Source organism: Aquarana catesbeiana, linkage group LG06, assembly GCF_042186555.1.
Source record: "Aquarana catesbeiana isolate 2022-GZ linkage group LG06, ASM4218655v1, whole genome shotgun sequence".
NCBI lineage: Eukaryota > Metazoa > Chordata > Amphibia > Anura > Ranidae > Aquarana > Aquarana catesbeiana.
The window spans coordinates 329,093,612-329,108,567 of NC_133329.1; the positions used below are offsets into that span (position 1 = coordinate 329,093,612).

A 14,956-nucleotide genomic window follows, 5' to 3' on the forward strand; every position below is an offset into this window, starting at 1 on the left:
TCAAAGGAGACGGACAGAAAACTCCCCATCATTACTCACCCTGTTACTGGAGTGAAATGTTTTCTGTCCCTTTGTAGCGGCACAAAACAATTAGTGACAGGGGGTGGGCTATTGACTATTTATCAAATCTTCTTGATTACTTAGTTTCTTTAAGAGAAATGCAGGAGTCTAAGCTGGAGTTGCTACACAAAAAAGGATTAAATATTAACTTTCCCTGGTCTTTATCTACAAAGATAAAATCAATACAGGACTAGCTGTGAAACCGACACAGTGGATAGTAAGACGGGAAAGATGGAAAAGTACAGAGTTCTAAAAATTGTTTAATAAAACATCTGAACGCTACAACTTTGTCAGTGAATAAAAAAATAAATAAATCAACTAGTATTTTACCTGACAAATTATACTGAAAATAAAAGTAATTTTTACGTTAAAGCATGAGAGGGAGGATAAAAGGGCTTTTGTATAAAAAGTGTGCCAACAAGAACTTTACCCCTTGCCCAGAGCAACCAGTTTCCAATTCTCATTTCTAGTTCAGGGCTAGCACACAATTCTTAAACTTCAAGGCTTCCTGCACACTGGGCGCTCCCTAGAAACCTTTCTCCTGGCAGCAGAAAAAACGATGGACGCTAGTAAACGTGTGTACTGCATTTAGCGGTGTCACGCGCTCAGGTGTCAATTAATTTCACTGGCCAGAATAATTTCTTTTGGCCATTGAAAATGAATTAATGCTCAAACGCATAACAGGCGTAGCCTTAACACATGTTTAGATGTGTTTACACACATTTTTTTCCCGCGTCAAGCCAAAACGCTCCTCTCTTGAATGTGATTCTTCTGCATTCAGGAGAGGAGCATTGTACAGTCTCTAAATGCTGCTGCTCCTAAACTCTGGTAAAAGTCTATGGGGTTGATTTACTAAAACTGGACAGCACAAAATCTGGTTCGGCTCATATATTAACCGATCAGCTTACAGTTTTTTTTTTTTTTTTTGTCAAAGCTTGAAGGGGAGCTTCAGACTCACCCTCAAAAATGTAAGTCAGCAGCTACAAATACTGTAGCTGCTGACTTTTATTATAAGGACACGTACCTGTCCAGGGATCCCGCGATATTCTCATCCGAGCCGATTCTTCAATCAGCTTTGGGTGCAGGCACCGGCATCTTAAGTAAGGGAAACCGGCAGTGAAAGGGGTTATAAAGTCTCCAGCTTTTTCATCTTAATGCATTCTATGCATTAAGGTGAAATACCCTCTATGCTGCAGCTGCCCCCCCCCTCCCCTTTTCTTACCCGAGCTAGAGCTGCACGATTAATCGTTAAAGAATCAGATCGCGATTCTTGCCCCCTCGTGATTTTAACAAAGCATTTCCCCGATTCTATGTAGAGTTCTCTGCTCACAGCTGACAAAAAACAAAACAAAACAAAAAAAAAAAAAAAAAAAAACAGGCAGCCTAGCAAGTTTATGATAACATCGCTTAGAAACATTGTAACACTTTGTTCTTTTAGATCAATGGAATGAACTTTGGTGTGTAAATGAGGGAAGTTTACCAACTTAAAGACAAACTTTTTCTGACATTTGTTTACAAGTTAAAATCATTATTTTGTGCTAGAAAATTATTTATTTAGAAACTTGAAACACACACACATATATATTTTTAGCAGAGACCCTAGAAAATAAAATGGCGGTTGTTGCAATACTTTATGTCACATTGTATTTGAGCAGCGGTCTTTCAAACGCAACACATTTTAATAAAAAAAAAAAAAAAAACAAACTGTAAAGTTAGCCCAATTTTCTTGTATAATATGAAAGATGTTACGCCGCGAGAATCGTGAGAGAGTCGTGATCTTTATTCTAAGCAAAAAAAATTGTGATTTTCATTTCGGCCAGAATCGTGCAGCTCCAGCCATTGTCTCCATCCTCACTGGATAGATTGGTAGCAGCAGGAGCAATTGACTCCTGCTGCTGTCAATCAAATCCAGTGACACTTAGGAGCGGGGCCGAATAATCCTGCGGTCAGTGTCAATGGACGCAGCAGCAGGACTCGTGAGTGTGCCTGCACAGGGGCCTCCCTTCATGGAAAGCAGCTCTCTGTGGGGGCACCCGATGAAGAGGAGGAGCCAGGAGCGCCGGCAGGGTACCCTAGAAAAGGAAGATCGGGGCTGCTCTGTGCAAAGCCCTTGCACAGAGCAGGTAAGTATAATATGTTTGGTTAAAAAAAAAAAAAATGAACCTTTACAATCACTTGAAGCCTTGCAGCTTCACAGCCGGTTGCCTGCCACGCTGCACTTTGTAAATGGTACCATAATCTTCTGGGACCTGTCAAACACAGGTACCTACTCCCTCCCTCCAAAAAAGTGCCAGATGCAAACAAGCAGAACTTTTGGGTAAAGTTCTGCTTTAATTGAAGCCGATTGGCTACCATGCACAGTTGCACCAGATTTTGCACTCTCCAGTTTTAGTAAGTCAACCTATATGTGTGCATGGACACATAGGCTTTTACTGAGTTGGGTTTAGGGGCTTTTTGACAAAAAACACCCAAAAGTTACAAAAAATTTAGGAGCAGCAGTGTGCATGAGGCCTAAAGAGTGCAAGCAAAGTATGCAGGGGCAAGGTAGAGGCGACAAGGTGCACAAGGAAAAAAGCGAGGAAACAAAAATGAGCAAGAGAGCACAATATAGGCAGCTACCCCACAAATAAATGATGACCAGTGCTCAAGAGAAAGCGGAAAAACACAGGCAAGTGAGCAAAAGAAATGGCAAAAATCACAAAAAAGATGATGCTTTACAAAAACACAAAAAGTAAGAGTTTTGGAAAGACTACAGGAAACAAAAAGGAGGGGAAAAAAAAAAAAATAAGAGTAGCATGGAAGTAGAGGTGTCAGCAGAAAATATTCCATGCATACTTGTGATAACAATAACCTTTCTGATCAGGGACTATACTTTCTGAACACGCTCAGCTCCCGCCAATTAATATTCATTAGGCATTGCAGAGTGCGCTCATTGTCAGCCTCAGCTGTACTCTCCGCAGGGAAAGAAAGCTATATTTAAGATATTGGGAGAGATCCTCTCACAGGCAGAAGAGGCAGCAAGGTCATGATAGACCAATGAAACAATTTGCCCCACAGCAATATCTCCCTTGAACACTTTACCTCTGATCTCATGGTGTTGATTAATGAAGCGACGATGTCATTTAGACTAATATACCGGAGCGACAAGAGAGTGAAAGCACTCACCCTTGTAACACAGTATCTGACACAGGACAAATGAATGTTCGTTTAATACATTTTCCAAGCATAGGCTAAAAACCATGCCCTGAGCATGGAAAGGCTTAATAGGGTGCAATATGCATATTCGCAGATTTGAGGTGCTTAATACAAACCATGCTGCTGCTCAGAAGTCACAGTCATTAGGATGCTCGGTGGGAGCTCCATGTATAATATTGTATGTGCATTTTTCTTTATCACTGGAGAATACTGTTAAGTAGAGCAATGAATGTGTGTATTACCAATGGATGGTTAAGTCACACATTTTTCTGTATATGAATCTTTAAATGTGAATATACACATCCTTCATAATCTCAGATTGGTAAAATAGATAGCCTTTTAAAGGGGAAAAAATAGGATTTTTGACTTACCGTAAAATCTGTTTCTCTGAGTTCATTGACAGACACAGCGCTTCCTTATTCAGAACCATAGGGTCATACCGCCCCCTACAGGAGTAGGACACTAGGCAGAAAAAAACCTTGGCTACGCCCATGGGCAGTCCTAGGTGATATACACCCCCCTCTCTGCTATATGCCTTCAGTTTTGTCCCAAGCAGTGTCAGAAGCATTAAAAACTCCATAGAGGGGTGGGTGCTGTGTGTCAATGAACTCAGAGAAACGGATTTTACACAAGTCAAAAATCCTATTTTCTCATTCGTTCATTGACAGACACAGTGCTTCCTTATTCAAAACCATAGGGACGTCCCAAAGCAGTGCCAAACATGAGGGGTGGGACAACAAAAAATCCCAAGGCTAACACAAGAGCCAACCAGGTAACAGGAGCTCAACACAGAAACAAACTGGAGCCCAATCTGAACAATACCCCTTCAAGAGGGAATAGACCCTCTAAACAGCAGCCTGCAACACCTTGTGACCAAAAGAAGCATCCTCAGATGCCAGCACAGCCATGTTGTAGATTTATGTGAAAGTATACACCGACGACCAAGTGGCCACCTTGCAAACCAGCACAGCTGACGCCTGACGGAAGGCCCCAGAAGCAATAAGCAGCCAAGTAGAATGCGCCGTTACAGGGAAAGGAGGAGCCCAACCCCTGATAGAATAGACCAGAGTCATTGTCTGTCTGAGCCATCTAGAAAGGTCGCAGAAGAAGCCGTCAGCCCCCTTTTTGGCTGGTCCGTGATCACATACAGTGAGTGTGATCTCCGAAAAGGCCCTGTAACTGCCAAATACACCCAAATCGCCCGAACACATCGAGGGCATGCAAGGTAAATACCTTAGGACATTTTGAACTGGGACACAGGGAAGGCACTACAACGTCCTTAATCAAAAGGAATCAGAGGAGGGAACCACGGACAAGGGCGAAGAACCACTTCATCTTTGTGGATCACCAGGTAAGAAGTATGACAGGGTAACGCCTACAGTTCCAACACTATGCGAGCAGAGGTGATCACAATAAAAAAAGCCACCTTTGGGGACAGAGCAAGCAGAAGAACCTCCCGAAAATTTTCAAAGGGAGGCTCCTGTAGAACCGAACGCACCAAGAGTAGATCCCACGGCGGTAGAAGCGACCGCACCAGTGGAGGCAGATGTCAAACCCCTTGATTAGGAGTATGCACCAGGGAGTGCGAGACCAGGGGACGCCGAAGAAAACCGTCAAGGCCGACACCTGGACCTTGATGGTACTCAAGGTCAAGTTCTGCTCAACCCCCCCCCCCCCCCCACCCGTAAAGGAAGGTCGAAATCCGAGCCACTGAGAAAGAACGAGGGTAAATGGCAAGCGGCTCACACCAGGATATGTATGCTATCCATGTCTGGTGGTAAATCTTCCCAGAGGAAGGCTTCCTAGCCAGCATCGTAACTTCAGCACCTGGCTCATAACAGCCAGGCCTTCAAAAACCAGCGACTGAAGCAGGACGGAAGATCGGCCCTTGGGAAAGTAGAACCTCCCTGAGAGGCAGTTGCCAAGGGACGTCAGCGACCAAGCGCACCAGGTTGGCGTACCAAGACCGACAAGACCATCCAGGCCCACTAGAATGATCCTGCGCAAAAGCCGTGGCAGAATCTTGAGAGGAGGAGAGGAGTAGATCCGACTATACTGGCCCCATGGGGCCACCAGAGCGCCTGCAGTGTCCACCAGAGGAGCTTGTGACCTTGCCCGAAACCTCAGTACCGTTCCGTTAAGATGGGACGCCAACAAGTCTACCTCGGGAGAGCCCCATTGGAGATATATCCGATGAAACATGTCCTGGTGAAGGGACCACCCCGTGGACCAACACTAGCCGACTGAGGCAAACCATTTTTCCACTCCTAGAATGCATGCGGCGGAGAGGGCCGGAACAAGGCGTTCTGCCCACCGGAGGATGCTGACTACTGTCAGGGCTGCCAACACACTCTTCGTTCCTCCCTGGTGATTGACATAGACCACCGCTGTGGCACCTCCCAACTGGATCTCATACCCATAGCCCCCAAAGTCGACCTCCATGAACCATACATAGTCTGATCGCTCGAAGTCCCAGGATATCGATCGGCAGTCCGGATTCCTCCAGCGTCCAACAACCCCGATCAGGACCCAGTCCCAGGACACCTCCCCACCCGGACAGACTGGCATTTGTAGTGATCACTGTACAATACAAGGGGAGAAAGGATGTGCCCTGCTGAAATCCCAGAGAGCGAAGCCACCAGACCAGGGACCCCCGGTTTTCTGGCTCAGCCAAATCTGATAGCCCAGAGACCTCGGGCACTTTACGCCAGGATCTCACTTGAAAGGAGCTTGTATGGAATTGCGCAAATGGAACTGCCTCGAAGGTAGATACCATCAGGCCCAACAACAACCTGCATGACCGCAGGGAGGTCCATCTGTGAGACAACAGTAGTTAAAATGCAGCATGCAACTTCTGGAGTTTGTCCAGAGGAAGAAACACTCTGGCCAGAGATGAAACCAGAGTCAGGCCCAGATAATTCAATTTTCTGGAAGGAGCCGGAGCAGACTTCAGGTAGTATAGAAGCCAACTGAAAACTGAGGTCTGTATAGCGAGCTAAGTCACCCCTCAGGGTAGCCGAGGACTCTGCTCGCAGAAGATCATCCAAGCAGCCCAGGACTGCAATCCCCCGCTTACGTAACCAGAACTGGGGCCAACACCTTTGTGAGTACGCGAGGGGTGGAGGCGAGACCAAAAGTCAACACCACAAGCTCTTTTCCCACAGTAAAATGGAGGAAGTGTTGGTGTTAGGCACATATTGGAGTGCGTAAATAAGCATCCGTGATGTCAACAGAAGCCCAAAAGTCCCCATGATGAAGGGCTGCCACCACTGTGCGGATGGACTCCATTCTGTACCCAATGGAACCGGGACAAGCACACCCTGAAGCAACAGGGCTTGCACAGCCCCAAGGAGAACTGCCAACAGTCCGGTGACAGATGGAGCACTAGGACAAAAGGGAAAAAAAAAAAACCTTTTCGGGGGTTCATGGCCGGAGCACTAGGATATAGGTAAGGGCGCGCCTTTATGCTGAAGAGGCCTTGTCCATGGGTCTAGGGAGCCCCGCTGTCTCCTCGCTAGACCAGGTCCATTGCATGCCGAGAAGAAGGACCGCATCCGCTATGAGGCCCTTTTCTCCTATTTCAGACTGTGGAAGACATTTACACTTCCCTCCTGTGAGACTCGTAACGATGTCATCCAGGGTAGCCCTAAACAGACAATTGCCTTGAAATGGTAACCCAGTCAGAGCTTTTTCAGAAGCCCAGTCCGCAGACCAACACTTAAGCCCAATACATGTCTAAGCACCACTGCAGAAACGGAGAGCTTAGCAACCAAGGGAACTGCGTCCAAGAGGCATCGCATACAAACTGCAGCCCCCAGACCAACTGGTCCGCCAACTCAGCGAAAGCAGAGGGAGTCTGCTCCCCCTCCAGGTATGTCAGCTGGATCCTTAAAAGCCAGAGACTCCTCCCAGAATCATGGTCGCCTTGCTCACCCTAGAGACAGGGGGATCCACTACTGGTGGAACAGTCCACTGCTTAAGGAAAGACCCCAACAAAGGGGTACCTCACAGCAACGCGTCTTTGGAACCAAAGACGGTTCCAAAGGGACGCTTTGGACACTCCCAGTCTTTACGAACAAATATCCCAAAATAGGAGGGAAAAGGGAACGCTTTTGCCGTGCGAGACAGTTTATGGGTGCCAAGGGGACCAGTACCTCCGCCACAGCCACATCCTCTATCTTTAAAGTTTCCCGCACAGATGTAATAAATGAGACAACCAGCACCTTCTTGTGCTGAGACCTCTGCCACCTTAGGCCCCACACAGGGGCATCACAGAGGTCCCACACGGGGGACATCAACCAAGGCCCCGCACAGGAGGCGCTGACCCAGGCTCCTCACAAGGAGCACTGGCCGAGACCCCACACTGGGGCACCTACTGATACCCCGCACAGGGGGCACCATTGAACCCCAACCAGTGGCTGGACCCCTCACAGGGGGTATTGGCTAAGACCACGCACAGGGGGCGCCTACAGATGCCCTGCACATGGGAACACCACTGGGCCCCTTTCGCAGGGAGCACTGGTTGAAGCCCCACTTAAAACACCCCCCCAAAAGGGGGTCGCCCTCAGAGCCCCCACAGTGCTGTCCCTCTGGAAGAAGGCGTCCGGCATGGCCGCGAGGACTATCTAAATTTTAGTCCGTCTGCCGTGAGTGCACAGGTCTGTGGGGAAACAAGACCAGGCTAGAGCCGAGGAAGGAGGGCGGATGCCCGCAACGGAAAGCGGCGACCTCCGCAGTACGGTCGGTAGGCTTCAAAAGCTGCTAAATTAGTGGAGGGCCGCCACAGGGGGCGCGGATCTGTGAATGCTTGGTCATCAGGTGCCAAGGTGTACCCCCCCATAGTGACAACCCTGGAGGAGAGGGGGGTGGACAGAGTGTCCAAAGCACCTAAGCCAGAGGCCTGAGCCTCACCCGGGGAAGGGAGGGTGTGGAGGAGAACCCCAGAGGGTCCGACCACCCCAGGGAGTACCCATGCCCCACACCACTCCAAGGAAGGAGAGGAGGGGACCCCTTACTGCTTCAGCGAGTGCGCAGGTAACGCTCCCAGACAGATCCTTCTTGCCACCGAATTGGAGGGCAGTCAGCCATGAGGAACCCTGCGAAACAGGGTGAGACCAGTCGTTTGCGACCTTGCGAGACCTTTAACTTGCAGGGCCAGTCCCCGACCTAGAGTGTAGCTACGGTCTGCACGCACTCGCTGGCCAGACTGAGGAGACCACTGGATCTTAGTGTCCAGCCCATCGTCCAGTCCGGCAGTGGATTGTAGATCTCACAGGAATAAATCCAAGAGAGAAAAAGTATCTTAAAAAGCAAAAACAAAAAATTGCCAGGACCAGAGATCCCAGCAGGGAACTAGGTCCTTACTCCTGACTAGACAGGAAAAAACTGAAGGCCTATAGCAGAGAGGGGGGTGTATATCACCAAAGACTGCCCAAGGGCGTAGCCAAGTCTTTTTTCTGCCTACTGTCCTACTCCTGTAGGGGGTGATATAACCCTATGGTTCTGAATAAGGAAGCCCTGTGTCTTGCAATGAACGAATTAGAACATTTTTTACATACATACACAGTATATTTTATATATATTTTATATATATATATATATATATATATATATATATATATATATATATATATATATATATATATATACACACACATATATATATATACACACACACACACACACACACACACACACACACACACACACATACACACACAGGCCTTCGGTTGGGGAATGTCTGGTATTTTAGTCTATTGCTGTACCTTTAAGAAGGAAATGGCTGCCTCCAGGTGAGCCTGCTCTGTTTGTGCAGTGCTATACAGCAGTCATAACATTACGACCAACGACAGGTAAAGCGAATATCATTGATTATCTTGTTACAATGGTACCTAATGTGGGTGGTATATATTAGGCAGCAATTGCATGTTGACACTAAAGTTGAGGTGTTGAAAGTGGAAAAAATGTGCACGTGTAAGGAATTGAGCGACTTTGACAAGGGTCAAGACAACTGGATCAGAGCATCTCCAGAACATCAGCTTTTGTGAGATGTTGCTGGTCTGCAGTGGTCATGACCTACCAAAAGTAGTCCAAGGAAGGAACACCAGGCAGCCAAGGCTCATTGATGGACATGGGGAGTGAAGGTTGGCCCATGTATTCCGATCCAATAAAAGCTTCTGTAGCTCAAAATTGATGAAAAAGATAATGCTGGTTCTGTTAGAAAGGTGTCAGGATGCACAGTGAATTGCAGCTTGTTGCGTATGGGGCTGCGTAGCCGCAGACCAGTTAGTGTGCCCATGCTGGCCCATGTCCATAGGCAAAAGCATCTACAATGGGCACATGAGCATCAGAACTGGACCATAGAGCAATGGAAGAAGGTGGCCTGATGAATTTAAGAGTGGTTTGAAGAACACAATGAGTATGAGTCTTTGGAAACCAAATTTTCCTGGTCTTAATCCATGCAAGTACATGTGGGATGTGCTGGAAAAACAATCCTGATCCATGCAGGCCCCACCTCGCAACTTATAGGACTTAAAGGATGGGCTATTGACAGCTTGGTGTTAGATACTACAAAATACCTTCAGAGTTCTAAAGGAGTCCATACCTCATAGTGGGTGGCCATAATGTTATGACTAATCGATGTATATGTCCCATAATTGAGAAACTAAGATGAGTTAGGGACCACACTCGGCAGAGGTGCCTTGATGTGGCTTCCACATGTATCTGTAAATGTATGCAACTAAAACCTTTGTTTCCAAGTTGTTAAAATATATAAGTACGCACATTCATATATTACACAAATACACATACATACAAACACTTAAAGAACTCTAGCACATTTCCACTTGACATGAATACCTGAGAATAAAGACCCACCTACCTGCAAAGACAGGAGCTGAAAAATATAAATTTACCTTTGTTTTCCACAAGGTTTTACAGTCCCATACTTGTGTCAGAGTAGGATGCTGGCAAGTTCTTCATACTGGGGTGTATCAAGTTGAGATAAGCAATAAATCCCACCTAAGACTGTTTGATCTGGATCTTCCTCACGTTCAGGTAGCAAGCAGGGATGGAGGACCCAAGACTTGGACCTAGGAGTCCAGGCTACCAGCGCTAGCTGCTACATGGATATAGAAAGCCATCTATCGGTTCAGTGAGAGAGATCTATCCCCAGTAGCTCTAGCACACTGAACTGATAGATTTAAGGGGATTTAAGATTTAAGGTGATTTAGCCAGTAAAGAGATCCCAGGTTTATCTGCATACTATTAAAGTTGTAAGCTCTTCAAAACTACTGCTTGGAAGGCTACAAATCATTCACGCCCATGCCAAGACTAAACCTATTACAGCTATCTATTAACAAAAATTAGAGCTTCAGGTAAGACCATCAAGCTTCAAATGTTCTAAACATAATAAGCTGGTTGCACACAACTTTACCTTGATGATGATGTTACCATATCCACTATCTAGTGGTTGACAATAGACATCCCAAAAAGAAAACTTGGTTTCTGCCAAAATCGTCTATAGGCCTGGGTGGTAATACGTGTGAGATGAAGGCTATGCTTACTGATGTGCAAATAGCGACCATAGGAAAACAAGTGCATGTGAGTAAGCAATGAATGCTTATGTAAGCACATTATATTCATTGACATAGGTTGAGAAACATTACATATGCATATTTTCTCATGCCTACTAAACATTTTTTTTTAAATGCATGAAATATTTCAATAAACTCAGGTAAAACACTGCTTTTTATTGTAAGCATTTATGTTAAATGAAGTACCATTTTTTTTGCAGTGTTATTTATATTTCTTTTGTATGTACCTTTACATGGACAGCTCCTAAAAACAGCAAGAGGTGCACAACCTGCTAAAACCCTCATATGTCATCATCATTATCTACAAAAGCGGTAAGTCAGTTACAGAACCCTCAAAATCAAAGTCCTACATACCCAAACTTTGCAGCGATGTCATACACTTGCTTCTCATGCTGCAGAACTTTCTCACGGTCACCCTCAAACAACAAAGTTGCTACACAGAGACGATTTGGATCAAAGCCCTTAAACTGTAAAACAGAACATGTGAAATAGTATGATGTTAACATCTACATCAACGCTTCACTGCTAAAGAAGCCCATACATACAGGATGACAGTCGCCCAATCTTGCTGGATAATATACATAAAGTATCCTTAGACATTTGTCACTAACCCATTCCCCTGTCATAAGTTAATACTAGAATAATATTACTGCTCCTTCCCCATGTATGGGAATAAAAGGATGGCTGATCCAACTGGTCAGATGGCCTGAATATGCGATTGCCCTCTATAATACAACTTTTTACATGCCAGTGGAAGAATGATCTACAGTATGAGTGATCACTTTAATGATTGTAGTTAACCAATATGTGTACCACCTGCTGAGTAGGCCAGAGAAAGCCACCTTAAAAACATACCTTTATTTTATAGGTGCTCTCTGATTTTAAAGAATGCAGATTTAACAGTTAAAACAAGTGATGTAACTAAGGCACTGAACTAGTCCGAGATTGGATTACAAAAAGGCTTTTGAAAAATGGTAGGTCTAAGGCGTTGGCTACAGTAGGGAAGGGTTAAGCTGGCCTAAGATGGGTAGAATTTCAAACAAAAATTCTCAGGAAAATTCATACGAAAATTCTCTGAACATTTGAATGTCATTCAAAGGATTTTGTTTGCTTTTAACATTTGATTTTGGAATGAATGGACAGTACCGAACGAAAACTGCATACAGTTAGAAATTTGTTGGTTTGAGAAAGCTTTTCCATCCTGCTCCTCTGAATTTTCTTATCACTGCAGCTAAAACAAACATGGATTTGACCCACTAACGATTAACGATTGTTCAAAATTTTACCCATCTATGGCCAGCTTTAGACACTTTGCCAGGTTTTAGCAGCTGTCTGTGTCCACATTGAGAAGATTAACCATGTATTAGTACCGCTGACTATTGCCACTGAGACAGAGTGAGGGGAAGTTCAGAATTTAGGAGTTGCCACCAGAAGCAGTGAGTGGAATCTTCTGAGAATACTTGTTTCAGGGACAACTGTCTAAGAGGGTTGCATATCTGAGACAGGAAGTGAAGGGAAATCTGTACAAAGACATCAAAACATAAACTGACCAAAGACTTTAACCCTTCCCTACACCATTAAAACAAAAAAACAAAAAAAAGGATTATACATACACTTTAAAGCTGAACTCCAGGCAAACATCTAAATACACAAATAAAATACATATAAAAGGAGCTGTTTTGCTTCCCAAAGAATGTGCACTTCTGTCTATTCAGTTCTGAGATGTACAGAGCCATGGTACAAGGCACAGCTAACAAAATGACATAACTTTTTCTGTTACAATTAAAGTGGTTCTAAAGCCTAAACATGTTTTACCTTAATGCATTTCTTGCATTAAGCTAAAAAATGTTTAGGTAAATGTATCACCCCCTCAACCACCTTAGACTAACCTGAGCCCTCGCTCGATCCAGCAATGTGCCCGTCGGCAGTGGCTCTCTCCTCTCACTTCCCGGTCTCACAAGCTGAAGCAGTGCAACTGTCAGCAACATCCTGTGATGAGGGTGCGTGGGATGGGGCCGAGCTGTGCTGTCTGTGTCTATGAACACATGCATCGCAGCTTGAGCTCAAGCCTGCAGGTGTGCCACCATAGGGAGTGCGCTTCCTATGGTGGCACACTGAGAAGAGGAGGAGCAAGGAGCACCGGCGGGGGACCCGAGAAGGGGAGGATTGGAGATGCTTTGTGTGCGATTTCATTGCACGGAGTAAGTAATTATAAACCTGGTTGTCATTTAAAGAGAAAAAAAAAAACACTTTCAGTTTACACTCGCTTTAAGCAAAATACTGGTGTCACTTCCCCACCCCTAGCCAACTGACTGGACACAGAAGAAGCAGCACATGCAGATTGAAGAGGCCCATCTTATCAGCTTGGTCCCTGTAAACATACTTTCAAGCAGCACACCTGATAAACTATATTCATTTATGTATTTTGGATCTGCTTGGAGTTCAGCTTATTCCTAGGTCTTTGCTGTATGGGTGATTAGTTGATTGTAATAGAAGGCAACCAAGAATTGTTGCTACTGTGGTTCACATCAGGCTTTATAACAAGCAGAAGAGACTTCTTACAGAAGACACAGATAATGCAACCTATATAGGACTGCATGATCATCTGAGATTTCTCATCTTTGTGATCCCAATGTAGCAAGTCACATTCAATTTCGCTTGTTCAAAGTCTGCAATCAGCCACTGGAGAAGACTGGCGATCCCCCCCCCTTCAGTATGACTTAAGAAATCTAAAATAAAGACTAGAGACTGCTAAGAAGATATATATATATTTTTTTTTTCTATTGTAATTGTTGTAACATAATGTACATTACACTTAGTGTTGTCTTTGGCACTGCACCTCTACAAAAAAAGTGGTCTCCTGTCTTCACAAGACTCAATGTTTGTCTTATGGAGTCACTTAAAATTCAGGACTAGTCCAATCGTGATGTCACCTCTGTGCAGGTTTGCTTGAGGATAAATGCTGTTAGCTTAAGACATTTTCTTACAGGGAGCATACAGGCATTTAGTTATCACCTACATACTAAGAGCTTTGTGATACACTAGATGGCAAAAAGTAGGTAAACACCCCTACAAAGGTCATATGTTTCCAGTTAAGGGTTTTTTATAATGCTATAGCATACAAAGGCATTTTAGACAATTGTTCCTTTCCAACTTTATGGCAACAGTTTGGGCCTTTTCTGCTCCAGTATGACTGGGCTCCTGTGTACGAAGCCATCTCAATCAAGACATAGTTGGACAAATTTCATATGGAGGAACACAGGTGGCCTGCTGAGGCCCTAACCTCAAGCCTATTGCACACCTTGGTGATGAATTGGAATGCTGACTGCAAGCAAGGTCTTCTTCAAAATCAGTACATTACCGCAGGTATTCTCAATTGGCTAAAAAGGCACAAATTCCCAAAAGGTGCACTCCAAAGCCACGTGGAAAGCCTTCAAAAAGATCTTAAAAATCTTATATAGGTGTAGACTTTTTTCCAAAGAGTGTATCACAATTTGTCACAAAAGAAGCTTTAACCTTTTTACCACATATGATAAAAGTACACTAGTGTAAATTAAAAGCCATTAAAATAAAAAAAATTCAAGAGGTAAAAAATAAAAAAAAAATAAAAAAGTTAAAGGTTCACTCTCCCCTAAAACGAAAATTTGCAGTGTATTAACCTCCCTGGCGGTTTTCCCGAGTGTGGCTCGGGGTTAAAATTCAGTACCATTAGCGGTAACCCCGAGCCACACTCGGGATCGCATTGCAGGATCCTGGGGCGGCGTTACTTACCTTGTCCCCGGGATCCTGCGATGTCACCCGCAGCGTCCGAGGGCTCCGTCCTCCTCTGAAGCCTCTCCGTGCCAGGCTCCGTTCCCTGCGAGCGGCGCGACGCACGGGGGCGGAGCCTGGCGGCAAATTAAAAAAAAAGTAAAAATCATAACACATACAGTACTGTAATCTTACAGATTACAGTACTGTATGAAATGATTTCACATCCCTTTTGTCCCCAGTGCTTTGGCCCATGCCCTGCATGCAGTTTTACATGATATACACTGTTCTTTCTGCCTGGAAACTGGAGATTGTCCATAGCAACCAAAAAGTGTCCCTTTACGTCAAAAGTGGCT

The 14,956-nt window shown here is 44.9% G+C and overlaps 1 protein-coding gene across 1 annotated transcript in view; it reads right to left on the minus strand.

The window, feature by feature from the left end:
- Positions 1 to 14,956, minus strand: part of AGPS (alkylglycerone phosphate synthase) — a 334,984-nt gene that overhangs the window by 70,317 nt on the left and 249,711 nt on the right. The window contains exon 14 of the mRNA XM_073633833.1: positions 11,205 to 11,317. Within this exon, the coding sequence (XP_073489934.1) occupies positions 11,205 to 11,317 (113 nt within the window). The remainder of the gene's footprint in view (positions 1 to 11,204; positions 11,318 to 14,956) is intronic.